General features: G+C 35.3%; 1 protein-coding gene across 31 annotated transcripts in view; it reads right to left on the minus strand.

Annotated features, from left to right (window-relative positions):
• RIMS1 (regulating synaptic membrane exocytosis 1) overlaps positions 1-18,075 on the minus strand; it is a 318,971-nt gene that overhangs the window by 33,535 nt on the left and 267,361 nt on the right. For 17 of the 31 annotated variants that reach the window (XM_038176856.2, XM_072036301.1, XM_072036300.1 and 14 more), the window contains one exon: positions 9,680-9,912. The exons of the other annotated variants lie outside the window; for them this stretch is intronic. In XM_038176856.2, coding sequence (XP_038032784.1) covers positions 9,680-9,912 — 233 coding nt within the window. The remainder of the gene's footprint in view (positions 1-9,679; positions 9,913-18,075) is intronic. 31 annotated transcript variants of the gene reach the window in all.

Genomic DNA, 18,075 nt, shown 5'->3' on the forward strand with positions numbered 1-18,075 from the left:
AAATGTATGTTGATAGTTGTATTTTCTAAAAGATACAGAATAAAATAATTTCTTGCCCCTAATGGCTTTAAGAGATATGTTGCTCATATTGGAAATCCTGTGCTGGAATCAAAGAAAGAATCTTTGCCCATATTTAGATGCAAAGTCCCACTTTGTCCTTGACTAAAGCTGCACTAAAGCTACAAGCAAGAAAGAAAAATATTAAGGGTGATCTGTAAAAGAAGAATGCAAAGAAAATATCAGTTGTGTTTTTGCAGGGAGGAATTCAGAGTAGTTGTAAAACATTTTTTTTGAATTACTGCAAATTAAACATTCTTCAGTTACATGAGAAAAATAATACCATAAATGGTTTATAAGAAATACTATAATATACTGGCCAGATTTCAAAATTTCTCTTTCTACTAAATATTTTGATCTGCTTTCTGGAACTCTGCATTACATTTAATAAAAATATTGGGGAAAAGGCCATAGTGTGAGAATATGCAAAATTCAACAAAAGATGGTGATGTTAACAGAGTCTTGAGCACCATTTGAGCAGAGGATTGTATGTGACCTGTCAGTTCTGCCCCAGACTTCACTTACACCCTTGGAAAAACCCTGTGAAGGAAACGCTGCAGATTCACATTCTTCCCAGTTTTAAACTAGATAGCCTAAGCTCCCAAATCAATGCTTAAAAATTGAGTTGTTTCATGGTTGAACAAGCCATTTCGTTCAAATAAAAATCAAAGTTTATTCCAGTTCAGAAAAGGACTTTTTGGGAAATAAACAAGGATAATTCCCGGTCTATCGCAATTAGGCCAGATAATATGACTCTAAGCAAAGGGGGCTTTATGATTTTGTGAGATGGGAATTCATTCCTGTACCTCAGTGTGAGCATATTTTTCCTATGGATGACTACACATACTCTAAACCTTTCTAAAAAATGCCACAAGTGTCAGAAAGCTACTGTGCACCTGATCAGGCAAGAAGCATGTGAAGAGCAATAAAATTCATGTTTAAGGATGATACTCTCCTAGAGATACACATTTATGTAGAAATGTTTAATCTGAAGACAGATTTTTTTTTTTCCTTGCTGAAAATACTTTGGTATTGCTCTATTTCCTTTTTCTGTCATAATTTTGATACAATTTCAACTCAGTGTTTATGCTTGCACAAAGCAATATTTGTGAACACAGTGTAAATTGGATGAAAAAGCAAACAATAATTCTCTTTAAACAAAGCTCAGATACATACAGTACAAACTATGAGTAGGTCTTTCTAAAAAAAATGTCATAAATAATGAAAATAGAATAGAAGCATAGCAGTGAAACTATACTTTTATTAAACATATTGGACATATTCTGAAATTATAGTTCTACAAGACATGTATGCCATAGCTTAGCTAAAATCAAGATTGTATTTTTGGAAAGAAATAAATTATCCTAAAACCCATGCTACTTATATACTGGAAATACCCCAAAGTACAGTTAATGAAGTTCAATTACTGCAGTAATCTCTCTGTTCAAATGTACAGAGAAAGTGCAAATAAACAGAAAAGCAAATGAATACTTTTGATTCTGAGTCAACCAACAACGTAACAGGAGCCAAAGTCAAAATTTATATTTCAGGAAAAAGGAAAAGAACCACATGTAACACTAACTCAACAGAGCGGCTTGACTTTGTTTGAAAATACTAGCCCTTATTAGGAAATCTTTTGGAAGATGAGTAACTAGAACTGAATTATGTTTCTATTAAGGGTAGTGAATTCCTCAGCTGGACGGCAACAGTAAATAAAAGAGAGTATGCTTACATTCACTCAATAGTTTTAAAGAATTAAGTATCATTACCAGAACAAAGAGTTCCTCTTACAAAAATAATCAGGCCTTTTTCTTTGTTTTTATTTATTATTCTTCATCCATATTTTCATTTCCCGTCTCCTGCTGCAGAAATACTTGGGTGCATGGGGGTTCAGGAGGAAGCCCTTGCTGATTTCAGTGGGGTGTCCTTTGCTGTGGGGTGCCGGGTTTAGAGCCCAGATCCTGTCACCATCTCTAAAGCACTATTCCCATTCTGGCTGCTGCACTACAGATTATTTTTTTTGTGGTTGGCTGAAAGAAAAAATCCATCTTAATGTCAGTCTCCCTCCATTCTTCTTTTTGTGTAACAGGGTTGTTCTCCTCATAGATCACCACAATTATGCCAAACAAATTGTAATGGCCTGCTCGGTGCAGAATACCAAGGCAGATAGAGAGGGCTTGCTGAGATAATACTGAGCAGCAAGGCAAGGCTAATGGGTGAGGTGCAGAAAAGAACGGCACACTTCCCCTAGGTTGCAGAAAGTTACTTCTCAAGGACACACAATCTGATGCTAAAGAGGAGACCTGCAAAGTGTCTGCAAAAAGCTCTGAAAAGAAAAAAAAAAAAAAAAAAAAAAAAGAGAGAGAGAGAGATCTGCAAAAAGGACTTAGATAACAAAATGGAGGTATCTGTAGATAAAGAAGCTTCTGTAAAATCTAAGTGTTCTTGTGTTCTTGCAGAGACGAACACCCAATGCAAACAAATACTCTGGAAATGCTCCTCTACAACACTGTGAAGAAACAAATGAATAACAGAAGGCTAAACTAAACCCGGGGGGTAACTGTAGCTGTAAGACTTATTCTGATATCCATGGTCATTTTCTGAATCTACCATCAGAAAACTGAAGATCTTGATCTTGTAGCAGAAATAAAAAATAAAAAAGAATGGCATCAGAAAGGAAATCCTATGAAAACAATGACAGAATATTATGCCAGACAACAGAAAAAAAAAAAAGAAAAGAAAAAAAAAGGGCTGTTTCATCCCTACCATGTTACAAGCCTTGAGAAGATTAAGATACCTTTCCTTCTGTTTTGACAGGTAGAAACTTCATTATAATTTCTAGACAGAGACAATGTTTACTCATGACTAATTTATACCCATTTGTTCTCATTCCACAGTTCCTGACAATGTTGCCCTTCAGCTTCAAAAACTCTTCTGCCTTTTTGATGTATTTTTCTCATTGCATTTTTACAGAACAAACATATCCCTGTCCAATCTTCATTTTTATAAGCTGATCAAATCAGGCAATACATCATCCTTCAGGGTCTCTATTCCCTCAAACATCCAGCATTCATTTTCCTGAAGGTTGAGTCACAAGTAGGCCAGATAAGCTGTCAGTGGTGCCTCTTTCAATGATATTAGCATTTTCTTAGCTGTCCAAGGAAACACCTTCTCTGATACATCTAGGACAGCATTTGCCTTTTCCTTGGCCAGACCTTATAAATAGCTGATATTCATCCAGTGATTTTTATTACACCCATGTCTTTCTCTTCTACTCCTTCTAGATGACAGGGCTCCCAGATTGCATCTGGAAATCTTCATCAGTCATTCTGAAAGGAATGATCTTGCAATCTGCATTACCACGTTTTATCCAAGTTCTGCTATTCTGGTCTCCAAGTATATCAGTCCTTCCCCTGTATCAACTGGAAGTGATACACTTTCCAAACAAGTATCATCAGCATATTTTGGCAACAAACACTCTGCCTCCTGTTAAAACATTAACAAGATCTGCCTGTTGTTCTTGTCTTAGAAACTCAACAAAGATGCCCTCTCTGGATCTTCTTTTAATAAAACCAGTTGATGCCCCTCTCTTTAGCAATGTCTTCCTAGACTTCCAGATTCCTTACTGATCTCTATGTTCTCTATCCAACCTAATAAAAATAGATGATTTACTGAAGTCTAGATAAAATTAGTCTACTGAACTTGTTTAACAATCAGCCTTCTTATCAAATAAATATAATTTTGTAAGTACAATTTATTTCGTGACCAAAAAAAAATACTTTGAGGCTGAGAGTTAAAAGAAACATGCTCAGAAATGCATTCTTGTCATTTATTACAACTGAATCTCAAACAATCAAAAATAAATGTGCAAAAAAACCCCAACCCTGACTGCTAGAATAAAAGGTTGTTATGACCCTTGGAAAAAAAAAAAAAAAAAAAAAAAGAAAAGAAAAAAAAAAAAAGAAAAAAAGACAATTATTTTCCTGAGTTCCTTTCCCTATGGAGGGAAACTATTTCTTTCCTGAGATAGAAAACAAACACCCTTCTTCTCCCAAAAGTCTTCACGCTTCAACATATTTTATTTCTGATTTATTATGTGCTTTATCTGTCCTTATTACTACATAAGCCTGTATGAAATCTCTTGTATCATAAAACTACTACAAGGAAGGACAGAACATTATCCTTACTTGCACCACCAAAATGAAAACCAGATTTCTTCTGGAAGTATCTACTCTGAAATGATGCAGCTCTGAAAGAAGATTCCTTCACTTTGCTTAATTTTCATTTCCCAGGCAGTGTTTTTGTTGTTGACGTTGTTTGTTTGTTTGTTTGTTTTGTTTTGTTTTTTAATCACAACGTAGTAGTGCTTGCTAAGTACTATGTACTCGTTAATTAAGTTCATAAAGGTTCTCCAGTGAACTGTCATATTCTGCATCACTAGAGGACAGTTTGTGAAATGGACGGTGTTGTCTTTTCTAAACATTTACCCAAATTTCAATCATCCAACAAAACCATGAGAAAAACAGTTCTTAAGATTATTTTTAAAAAGTGAAATGTTGGACAGTCAACCAAATGAAGTTTTCTTCAAGCTATACCGAGCACACAAAAAGATTACTCTAACAGCCAGCCATACTGTGGAGTATAAGATTATTAGGACTTCACTTCATTTCCTCACTTAGATGATGATAGCTTTCCTGTAATTAAGAATTTGGATTTTAATTCAAGAGAACATGCAGAAAGTCACTTCTCTAATAGGAGAATTTGGGGAAATTACAAAAAATATACTGTAGCGGATAAGTCCATGTGAGGGCACATGCAATTTTTGCATAGGGAACTAGATTATAAGATTCTCATGTGGTTTTGCTCAGATCGCCAGTTAGTTCCTGAGTGAAGCAGACAGACACCCAAGGATACCTTCCAAATAACTAGTCCACACATGCACAGAGATTTTTCCAGCCTGCTTTCACCTTTGGACAATACTTGATTTCAGCTCCACTTCACAGCACGTAACCTGTCTGTGAAAGGTTAATACATCTACAGCTTGACTTCTGTTTGCTGAAGTTGGACTGAAGTTGGACAGAAGATGGACTGCAAGTAGAAATACTTCGCTGTGGTTCACACCATAAACATGGCAAGGTATTTTTATTTAGAAAAACAACACGGCATATGTGGAACATGAAAGTGGACAACCTTCCCATTCTTCCAGCCTCCTTAGCTTTCCCCTTCGCTGCCACTCTTCTGCTCTCAACTGTTTCAAAGCAGGTATGGGAACAATGCACAATATCCCAGGAAAAGTCTCCTCTGTGTATGAGATCACTAATGCTTCCCAAGCAATGCCACTGTAAAACTAGTCAGAATACTGGTGTTGAGAACCATGCAAAAATAAATTCAGACTCAAAAGCACTCATATTTTGAAGCAATAGAACCCATGGCCCAACTGGCTTACCAGTCACATCTCTAGTGGTTTTGTTCACACTAATCTCAGAGCTGGCATTTTTAGTTCTTCTGTCTGTATTAGTTATCATGTTCTGGATATCTTAAGTAAACACTTCCAAATTATTTTGTAATTCCTTTTAAACTTTTATTCTCAATGCTTTTGACAGAAAAGTGTATGGTCACCATTGGTAGTGACTAAAGAATGAAAATACTCCAAGTCCCTCAATAAAACAAACAAAAAGACAGCCAGCCAAACTGCCCATTTGCCTTAGAGAAAAAAACCTGTCTTGCTAACCCAGCAGGTGATTTTATCAGGTTGAATATAACACAGAGACGTGACACTACCCTATCTCTGGTAGCAAGACAGTGAAGATACAGTGACAGAATGTTTGAAGAACTCTGTAGGAACTTCAACAGAACAGGGATAGTGTGCTCCTAACAGCAGATGACCTTTCTGAACCCCTATCTGCTGTCTGGGGCTTAGAAAGTAAAAGGGAGGGATCCTTTCATCTTCTAAGGCAAACCTGTGCATGTACCAGGAGACTTGGGATGGATGGGAATATTTCTGCTTCTAACCTGTTCCTTTTCTTCCCCTACAATTACTGCCACCCACCCAGAAATGCATTATTATTTCTCTATTGATGGTATAAATTCTGTAATAAATATATACTTATAAAGGTATAATTTATAGGTGTAAATTCTCCTTCCTCCTCAGGTTTCAGTTTCTATGTATTTCTAAGTATACCTAGAACCTCAAATCAAAATGCAGTATTAACAATACTGCCCTAAGTCACTCATGCTCAGGCACCTGTAATATAGGAATATCCCTAGGGAGACACTTGTATCACAAATCACAACAAAAAAATATTATTTCCTATCTTTAATTTCTCAACTAATTTGCTTTATAGATAGATAGATAGATAGATGTATTCAATAAATAAATAAATAAAGCCTGGCACAGATGAGAAAGCCAGACAAGCTGAGTTAGAAGACAATTGTACAAAATATATCTGGAGTTGCTTTCATTCGTCTATGTTCTTTTGGGGGGTTTTGCTTCCTTATTTTCTTCATTTCATTGTGAGAGTATATGACATGCTTTATCTTCATCAAAATACTGCCAGTAACTACAAGGCTTTTTCAACAAACTATAAAATCTACCCAATTTATAGATACTACAAACAAACCAATAAGGATTTCATTATTTCAATGAACACTTACTAAAACCATTATGAAGTCTTAAACATAACTGAGAGGATGGAGCATCCTCTGCATGAAAGGGTACTTTTCCTTGCAGATTAACATAAAAATGAAAAGTGATCCTTTCGTTCACAATAGGCACAAATTCAGAGAAAAATATTTTCCAACAGTAGTGAACAATAAGTATGTACAAAATAATGTAATTACTGATCCTTCTAAATCTAACATACAAATGAATCTGCCACTTATATACAAAAAGGATCATACATGCATGCACAGGCTCACACACACACTTCTTTTTCCATTGAAAAGAATATCAACTCTTAGAAATAAATGCTACCTAGTAGTAGTTTCATACACACTATATATTTGGATGAGATTAAACCCATGCAATGTGCTGGAAGCAAGAATTATCTACAAAAAGTGGATTTCAATCATTGTTGACCATTTCTTCAAATGAAAAGTCAAGACGGAAGTTAATTTAACTAGCTTTGATGACAATAGCAAACTGGAAGTTTGGATATACATGTTTCCCAAAAATATGGAAACTCAAATTGACAAGAAATATCCAACCTTTTGTTTTAATTTCAGTTTTCTGTTTTGAGTTCTCAGAAATGAATAAATACAAATATCATGAATATATGACCTGCAGTCATGCAAGTCTTAAAAATAAAAAATAAAAACCAAACCAAAACTCACCAATTCGGAAAAAAGCTATGGAGGCATGGAGGCTACACACACACACATATACATATATATATTTTAAAGGGAATAATATATATATATATATATATATAATACATGTGCTGTCACAACAGCACACTTTCAGTTATTGATGACTTACAGCAGAAGCTCATGGCTGGCACCACTTCTGTGGAGGCCCATAGACCTCCATTAAAAGCTTCAAAATGCATCTGTCTATTAGAACTGATTTTCACATAACCATTTTTAAAGATCTAGTTTATATTGCTGATTCTTTACTGTGCGTAGCAGAGACATTATGAATTTACTTAGGCTCAACATATTAAAATGAATTAGACCTTCTTAGAGTCCTCCTCCCCTCTCATAGATATACCATAAGAAGGAAGGAAAGAGTGTCCCTGATTTAGGGCATGAGTATTTAGTCTCCAACAATGGATTTTCTTTGGAAAACATCAAATCTCACGTTCTAGTATACATATATTGTTCTTGTTCTAAGTATACATATATTAATACAAATTACTCTTTTCTGACATAATTTAACTAAACAAATATTGACTACTACAACATGCCATGTTTTATTTGCTCTGCTTTTACCAGAGATAGTGCTGTTTGTCTGTACCACAGTGAGGCAAAGTAAATATCATTCTCAATTCTGTTTTACAATCGTGAATAATACTTTTCACAATTTGCTGTTTGCATTTCATTATAACTTCAGGTGCTCTGTTCCTTGCAAAATTTCTATTGCTTTGAAATTTATATCAACCAACACTTGGAGAGCTATAGCATCTTTATTTGAAGAACAGGAACATCTGAGCTTTAAAGAGATATTACTAGAAAGTGTTTGGAAGTCACAAGTTAGATTTTAAGTTAATTGCCAACTACACTATGAAGTTCAAGTAAGGTAAATCATCACTACATTTGGTAGTCCCCTGAGCCTTCCTCTTAATCATACAGTCCTGGTTCCTGGCTGGAGCTGGACTACTGGATAAGACGGAGCAAAGATTTTCTGTGGCACAGCAAATCCTGTTTCAATGAGATTAAGGAGCTAGACAGGAATGCCAGATCAAATTACAAAAACATTCTCACAGTCAGCCAGAGTGCTAATAATCCTACAGCATTTTTGAGCAATACGATATTACTTGGAATTGTGGGCTTCAAATACACCTACTACACAGCTATGATTTGGTTCAACTGCATGATTATTCGCTTCCTGGCTCAAAACTCTCCTAACTGAGTAGTATAGAAAAGTACTGAAGTTATTTTATTAAAGCTGACTGAGTTTTACATTCTTCAACACTTCTACTGCTCATCTATCAATAACAGAAAAAAGACTAATATTTGATAATATAAATAAACAATATTATAACTTACCTTAGTTTAAATTATCCTGACTATATGAGAGGAGAGCTGCAGTACAATTAAATTCTATGCTAGGCTAAAGCTTTTCCTTTTCTTTTTTTTTCCCCTCTGCTTTATTTTAGTAAGAAAGAACCCTTAGGGTCAGATCCTGCTCACACTGAAGACAAGAGCAAAAGTGTTCACTGGAGTTCAATACAAGAAGGACAGTGACTTTAAATCTTTTTTTTTTTTTTTTCCTTTTGTATCTTTCTGTTTGAGCTTTTTTTTCCCTTCAGGCTACACAGATACTAAGCTTTTAAGATTTCTGAAATAGCACTAAAGAGTTGGAAGTCTTATGTTCTTAATGAAGCATCATGCTTTAGTCTAATTTATCTGAATTCACTGACCTCATTTTGCCAGTGTTGTTTTAAGGAAAAATTATTAGATTTACTCTTGACTAACAAATCAAAAGTAGCTTTTAAAACCATATTTTTTGGCACTGCAGGTATACAACCCATTATAAAATTTATATAACTGACATTCATTTGCTCAGATTTCAATTCCTCCATTCATATTCACCTCTTCCACTAAAATAAATTTTCTGTACACAAAGGTCTGCTCTTACCCAAACCATTATACACTGTTGATACCCACATATGTCTCTTTGTATTTCCTTGCCTACCTGTAAACAAGGCTTCTAAGAAATTAAATGCTTTTCATTGATCAGGACAGAAAGTTGTTATGGTACATAGTCTAAAAAACATCTGTATATGGTTTCTTGTAGATGCCTAATGATCAAAGAACATTAACACCTCAGAAATTCTTTCACAGCAGAAAATTCTTCTCTCCTAAGTGGACTATATACACATAAGACAGATGCCACAGATGAAAGAATGGTAAACTACGTCGGGTGAGAGTCCTGCATCCAAAGAGTGTGCGTCTCACTCACCTGTTTGGCTAAGTTGAGATGTGCTTCTGCTCCTTCGAGACACTATGGCAACCACTTTGGCACTAAGGCTGGAACGCCTTTTCTTCCCACCTGTTCCAACCGTGCCGACAGCCGTGTCCGACTGACTCCCATCATTGTGCTCCAGCTTATACATCTCTCCGCTCACACTTGTGCTCTTAGTGATTCTCCCTGAAGTCCCCATCCGTCTGCCTTGCATTTTAGGAGTAAATGTACTACAGTTACAAAGTAAAAACAAACATGTTAATTTGTTTGTGTAGCAGTGCTTCCAAAAACCTTTTTTCATTTAGTAAATTAATTTTAAGTCTTGATACATTTTCATGATTATTTTTTGGTTCTCATATATGAGCTTAATTTGGGTATTCCTCAGACTATATATTTTCAGTATTGTAATTTGCTCTTCACTTCAGTGAGGGAAAAGAGAAATGAATGCTTTCCCAATTGCTTTTCAGACTGACAGAGACACAGGCAACACTGAATTTCATGTAAAGCCTTTCTGCATATATCCCCAGAATACAGAAAGCAATAAAATAGAAATTTTACTGCCAAAGAGAAAGGATACAGGACAAGACAATATATGTACGTTAATACATTTATCTTGTAGGCACGGTTCACAAAAACCTTAAGACCTACTAGATATAAAGATATCATTTTCTATATTTTCATACTTTACAGAAAGAAGAGATAACATGCAGTATTCTGTATGTTTTTGCTCTCTCACTTTTTAGAGATAACTACAATAATTGCAGTATGAAGGCAAAGCAATTTTGAGGAAAAAAAAAAAAAAAAGTAATAACCCCAAAGAACTTTTATTGACTGATAGAAAGACAAATCTCTGTGTCAGTTCTGTTTGTTTTTCGTTAGCTATCATATTACTTTTGAATGTTTCTATATGAATCCTTTTTCTGGTCCTACTCACGGAGGCTGGATGAAGTATTCAGAAACACACTGCGGAGTACAATCTCAAATATGCACAGGATGTACTAATACACTCACAACACTACAATGACCAAGCAATGCCCTAGCTCTCATGGTAATGTTGAGTTAGTTATCACTCTGCAGAAATTTAAGCCGCAGTCTGACTCACTTCAGATGTAGTGGTTAAATTGGCCTAACAAGGAATATTCATTGTATCATAATCTTGTATTGCTGATTAGTAGGCGTACGAGTAACATACTAGTGATGGCCAGCCCCAACCCCCCATCACCACTAAAAAGAAAAGAGAAGGGTTCGTTATCCTATTGCAAGTTTCAGACAGACAGGAAATCTTGCCAGGGAGACATGAAGGGGTCTGTGTGAGCAGAGATGACATGACTTTGGTGGATCGGGAACCTGCTAAAGCATAAATCAGTCCCTTCCTAAGACACATCTAGGGAAGTTTAGGGTGATGATCATCTAAGTTGTGTTTTACTGGCAGTTACCAAGACTTACTAATGAGTGACCATATGTAAGAGCTGATAAAAATAGACAATTATTTTTGGAACAAGCTGGAAAAGTCATGTCCTTGAATAGGCAACACTTAAAATCAAGGGACTAATCAATCTCTGCATAGGCATGTACCTATGTTCAGCACTTCGGATCTGCCCCGTTGATTTCAGATTAAGCAAAACTACAGCTTTTGCATAAACAATGTGCTGTGTTGCACTACAGTGCTCATGAACACATTTCAGTGGACCACCTGAGGCATGCTTAGCTTAAAATAGGTCCTCCCTTCTTCCCTTCTATCCCATTGCAACTTTAGTGACTGGTTTTTAGTTTTGCATGGCAAAACGGAGGGACACATATTTTGACATTTCTATGTAATATTCTCTCATATTGTATTGGAGACTCCCCTCCTGTATATGCACACATACACACACATATTGCGTATTCAGTTTCCTTAGGAAGTATTTTAACTGCACTTTTCACTTTTCTGGAAAACAACAACAAAAACCTGTTTCTTTTCATTTAAAATTAGTATCAAGTTGACTAAACAATGCATTAGTTTCATTTTTCAAAATGAGAGATTTTTCCCTGAAAGCTATCAGTAGGGAGTTATAGAACTTGTGATGATATGTAAATGGCATTAACATCATCACAGTCTTTTAATATCTTGACTGCAAAATCTTCTCACGAGTAGTTCTTTTGCTTAAGCAGTAGCTTAAATCTTCACACCATTAAGTTTGTGAAGTACCCATGTTCTTGCTTCAATGACAGACAGATTTTCTAAAATATTTTAGAATCTGTAACCACAATTTTATACAGATAAATTAATTAATTATACAGTAGAATTAAATATGAGACTTCAATCCTATTGGCTAGACTGACTGCTTAAAAACATGCACAGTATAAATACACTAGGTTTGGACAGAGAAGAGTTCTGAGAAGTGCTTCAATCAGAAGCATGTCTGATACTGGTGGAATACGTCATCCTGGGAGCACTGTACTTTGTATTGCAAAGCCCTACCCTTAAATACTGTTATCTTCTATTACTAGGTGGTAATAGAAAGGTAAGAATTGCTCAGACATGGATCTAATTTAACTTAACTAATGTCCTTTGAACTATTGATGATGTAATATACTCCCTAAATCAGTACACCTCTCATGAAACTGTTTCTTGTCTGTTTTATATGAATATAAAATTACTTATTGTCATCAGTCCTTAGTGAAATTTACTGTATACATAAATTTGCCTATGCCTTTTGAAAAACATCAGCACTGTTGCTTTTTTTTTTCCAGCTCTAGAATAGACAGCTTTCAATTCAGGTAGCTATGCTTTAGTAAATAAACACTTGAGTGGCTGGAAAGCTGCCTGGCAGAGAAGGACCTGGGAGTACTGGTTGATAGTCGGCTGAATATGAGCCAGCAGTGTGCTCAGGTGGCCAAGAAGGCCAATAGCATCCTGGTTTGTATAAGAAACAGTGTGGCCAGCAGGGCTAGGGTAGTACTTGGCTTTGGTGAGTCTGCACTTCAAGTACTGTGTTCAGTTTTGGCCCCTCACTACAAGAAGGACATCGAGGTGCTCGAGAGAGTCCAGAGAAGGGCAACGAAGCTGGTGAGGGGTCTGGAGAACTGAGTCTTACGAGGAGCGGCTGAGGGAGCTGGGATTGTTCAGCCTGGAGAAAAGGCTGAACAGAGGCTCAGGGGCGACCTTATTCTCTCTACAGGTACATTAAAGGAGGCTGTAGTGAGGTGGGGATTGGTCTATTCTCCCATGTGCCTGGTGACAGGACGAGGGGGAATGGGCTAAAGTTGCGCCAGGGGAGGTTTAGGTTGGATATTAGGACAAATTTCTTTACCGAAAGGGTTGTTAGGCATTGGAATGGGCTGCCCAGGGAAGCGGTTGAGTCACCATCCCTGGAGGTCTTTAATAGACATTTAGATGTAGAACTCAGTGATATGGTTTAGTGGAGGACTGGTTAGCGCTAGGTCAGAGGTTGGACTAGGTGATCTTGGAGGTCTCTTCCAACCTAGACGATTCTGTGATTCTGTGACTGTCAAATGCATGCTCTCCAAACAAGCAATGAATTAAGTGACCTTTCTGAAATCCCTACAAGAGGACCTTTGTTACAGTTCCAAAGTTACAGACAATACTTCTTAATCTGAAGCAGTGTAAACACATAACAATGAATATCTGCTAATCACACTTCTTTCCACAGAAGCAATTAATTGCACACATGCCCATGGTACACATTCTATCAGTCATGATAGTAAGTAATTAACAACTTGTTCCTTCAGGCTCAGAAATAATAATAATCAGACCTGCCCTAAATTTCTGGTATATCAGCACAGTAATCTATTTTTCTTTAAATCCCCTTCTCTTCCAAAACAGTTTCCAGGTCCCTACCAGACCATGGCTTTCAACATTCTTCCACTTTCCTTCAACACCACCTAGTTATGTGAAGGATGTATTGCTAAGTATCTATGGAGTTCCTGTCTCTGTCTTTCATTCACTGAGTACTAACTGTGTTTGTTTCCCTTCCCCAGTTGCTGTTTGGGAAAAAAATCTTAAGAACTGAGATCCTGGTGATATCTAGCTTTCTTCAAACAGTATAGATGTATAGTATAGATGCTATAGCCTATTTCATAGGCTACATACACTATTGTCTTTTAAAGCTGTAATGGACACTAAATCATGTTATTTTTATTGTTGTTCATAGAATTCAATAACCTGTTCTTTACAAAATATATAATCTAGGAGCTACTTTTTTTCAATTAACACGGATTTCTGTCTTTACCTCTCCACAAACACTGCAACATGAAAAAATAGTAATCAGGATTGGCCATGCTTTAAGAACATAAAAGTCATTATGCTTCAAAGAGCAAATAAATTTTAAAAAGCAGTGACGAACTCTACAAAGTTTATGCTGAAACTTCTGATAAAAATATTTTTTTTACAATTTGAGAAGATTTAGGGAAGTTTACCGTTCTTAATCTTGGGGCTGGATATAGTTCCATAGCTCTTACACAGAATTTCAGCTATGGCAAAAAATCTTAGGAAATGTTTTCTTTCTAAAAAGAAGTGATATCACCTACTTGCACAGTAATCAAGAAAATCTTAAAAATAGAGATCTAATGTACAATGTGATAACACTGTCTGAATATGCAAACAACCTGCAGCAATAGCTTGGAGTGGTGTCACACAATCCCTGTATCTAAACAAAACCATTGATCCCTAATTCTGTATAATAACAGATGTTGGCTTGCCAACATCATTTGCACATCAGCCAGTCTTGAGTCCTTTTTCTTCATCAGCTGAGGAAAGAAGTCCTCTTACAACATTGCAAGAAGGCAACAGAATTGACTGGTTTGCTTTTCTGGAGGAGGAAACACTTTGCCATTTCAAAGTCAGACGAAAAGTACAGTCTGATATCTGGCAGGGCAGAAACCCACAGGTCTCATTTTCAAGGATCCCACTGTTTAGTTTGATTAGACATGGGTAACTCCTTTTCCCCAGTACTTGGAATTGGATTTCAATGACTATTTCTGTGATGATGATGTTTCCTTCTATCCAAATCTTTCTTACCTACCTAGGATTTTGTTCCCATTTGGAGCCACAGAACCTTGTCAATTTTCTAACTGTGTTTACGAATACTTTAAGAGAGGGAGAAGAAATTGAAAATACTTTTTTTTTTCTTCTGTTGAGATCACCTGTTGACATTTAATTGAGCTATATAGACATGTACTTTATTGAAATATTCTTTTATAGAATGTATTGTTTACAGCAATAAAAATGAATGAACTATAGAATCTGCCATGCAATTAAAGAAACAGTTGTTTATCCTGACTTTGTTGTTTATACTGACTTTTGTTTATACTGACAGTTGTTTGTACTGACTTTGCTCTAATAATTTCAAGCTTGTATGGATATAATAAATACTAATCCTATGATATTTTTATGTCCCTTTTTATGTTTTTGTACAAACTCAAATGCTCAAACCTCACATTATTTTCTGATAAGAGTTTAGGGGACAGTGATGTCTACCAACTGATAAATATGAGTTGATAGTATTGTAGCTTAAAGAAAATCCCTTTTTTTTGTACATTAATTTCCAAATTCGAGGGCTATGAATTTGTTTTTATTAATGGATAGATCACTTTTTTGAAGATACACATAAATTTAAGTTTTCATTGCCTGCAAGAGATAGAAGGACTTAAAGATTCACCTTAAAAAGATTGAGGTATTTGGAATTCAGATTGATCTTCTGCTTGTTTTTACCATACAAATACCAAGTTCAACTTTCCTAGGAAATATTTTCTAGTGTATTTCTAGTGTAAAGAAGCCATTAGTTTGCTAGAAACAGATTTAATGGGATAGGACCTGTATTCTGAGGGTCAAATTGTACAGCTGTCCAGTACTTCCATTTGTCATAACTGAGCAAACAGGGATAAAGATTAAATTTTCTTTACATTCACCTAATCCCTGGGCTAGTTTATTATTTGATGTTAACTGGAACAGTATCAAAAGAACAGATAGTTAAAATTCACTCTTGTCTAATTGAATACCTTTAGAACACAGTATTTTTCCATTCCATTACTGGCTATCACTTGGAGACATAGCTCCTAGCTCACACTGTTACTTTCATCAGTATGCTTAGGGTTTAATTTATGAAGCACAAAGAAGCAAAAGACCTGCGTGAAGTTACAGATTTACTTTTGCACTTAGTTTTTCTGATAATAATATACCTATTTTTTTATTTTTCTTTACTAGACTTTCTGGGATTATTAATATATTCATTTTAATGTGGACATAAGTCTTTTGCAGGCTAAAATTGGATTGGTAATTTTTAAAGTTATATTGTCAATTTAAATCTAGTTGTCATAACAACAAATAAATAAATGAATACAATTTTCAATAGCAGGATAAATAAGAGTAGCATATTAATCAGTATACTCCATTTATTTCTAAATGAAATATTTCACCTGCATTTTTCTTCAATTTTATTTTACCAGCTTTATCAATTCCTTCAATGAGTTCAGCAAAAATCTTATGCTATTCCTAGTTATTGGCATATCTCTGCATCTATATTACAGATGGAACTCATCTTTCAAAAGTTCTGGAATAATATGTATAATTTAACTAATTTAGCAATAGTTCCAATACTAACTTTAGCACAGCCCAAATACATTTTGTTCTCTTACATCTTCTTTTTAACATGGTATCCCATTCAGTTTTCTGACTGTTGCTTTTGATTACTATTTCAGTGCCATGAATGATACATTAAGATACATGAATTGAGTGAACGGTAGCTGTATCTTAGTGTGAATGTCCTAAGTTTGTTCATACATTTTTACTGGTATTCCTACAAGTCTTTGATTATGTGCAGAATTTAAAAGGCTTCTACAGACGTGAAAATTATTTTTATCCAGGGAACATGATATAATGATTATATTTTTCCTGATATGGCAGATATTTTACTACTAGATATTACTAAATCAGTAAAATATGGTTCAAAACGAATAAACTTTACAGATATTAATCCTGCAAAAATAGTCACCCAACCATTATATTTGTGACACAATAAAGTGATGGTCCCCTTGACCTGAGCTGGAGAGCGGGGTGGCCCGGAGCTGTCCTTCAGCACCAGCCCACTCCCCGCGAAGGACGAAGTGCTCTCACTTTTCTGCCAGAACTTTCACACTCGAGACAGATTCTATCTGTACTACACACGGTGAAATGCAGACTGTGGTTGCATGCCAGCAATCAGTTGTGGAGAGAGGCAGTGCTTTCAGTTTTGCTAGCTGCCACTACCTGCAAATTGTACTTCATTTCTGTCTGTGGGAATGAAGACTGAACTATTTAGATAAAGAAAATTATTCGAGCAGCATGAGTTGCAAGCTGACAGAAAAATTAATATAGTAAATTCTATAAAATGAACACAGGGTAAGGACAGTGTGAATTACAGTTGCTTGTATTAAACTATAGCATGCATAACTATATAAAACTGAAACTAATCCAATTGCATGTATTAAATCACTGTATATTTTTCCTCATATGGATATCAAATACATATATTAAAAATGAATAAAAACATACAAAAAAAACAACAACACAGATTGAGAAAATTAGTATACAGGTAAACATTTTAGTTCCCAGTAACTATATGAACTATCTACCAATAGCACATATTGCCTGAAAAAGAAAGATAGTAAGACAGGAAGCCAGAACAAACTTTGCCCATAAACTCACCTATATAAAATCTGGATGTATATCCTTTCAGGGAAAAAAAAAAAAACACTTTAATGATCAGCCATTGCTAAAATCACAGTATTCATTATCTTCATTATTTTAAAGTCACTAATGACTTACAAAAAATACTTTTTAGTTGTTTATTTTCTTGATCATTATTACTTCATCCATATTTCCAATAATGCAAGTCACAAGTAAACAAGTAATCCCCTGTATTTCTTGCAGTACAGATGATATTTTAATGTAAGTTCTTTCTAAAGAATTGCTGTAACTTAAATCTTTAGACAGAATCCCTGGCCTTCACCAGCATGAGCTAGTAAGCTTTCTTTCTCTTCTGCTGAATGCAGAATCACGTAGTAATTCATAGCCTCTATGGCACCCTTTTGCAATGAGGTAACTCATGAATACTAATAACGTCCTAAACATATAATAGTTATGGACCAAAGAGAAGATGAGCACTCCTTTAATAATGAGAAACATTACATTTCTAAAAATAATCGACATCTTGCTATTAGTATTATATGATATATAATTAATAAATCCAAATTCAAAGCACCTATCCACAAATTGCTCTGTCAGTCTTAGAATAGATAGCCTTATTTACCTATGATAAATAACATTGCTGTAAGATTAATTACTATGCAATTTATGGTATTTTATAAATTAATTCAGACATGGAGCTTTACAAACCAAAGGACAAACACATATC

This window comes from Anas platyrhynchos, chromosome 3, assembly GCF_047663525.1.
Source record: "Anas platyrhynchos isolate ZD024472 breed Pekin duck chromosome 3, IASCAAS_PekinDuck_T2T, whole genome shotgun sequence".
Taxonomy (NCBI): Eukaryota; Metazoa; Chordata; class Aves; order Anseriformes; family Anatidae; genus Anas; species Anas platyrhynchos.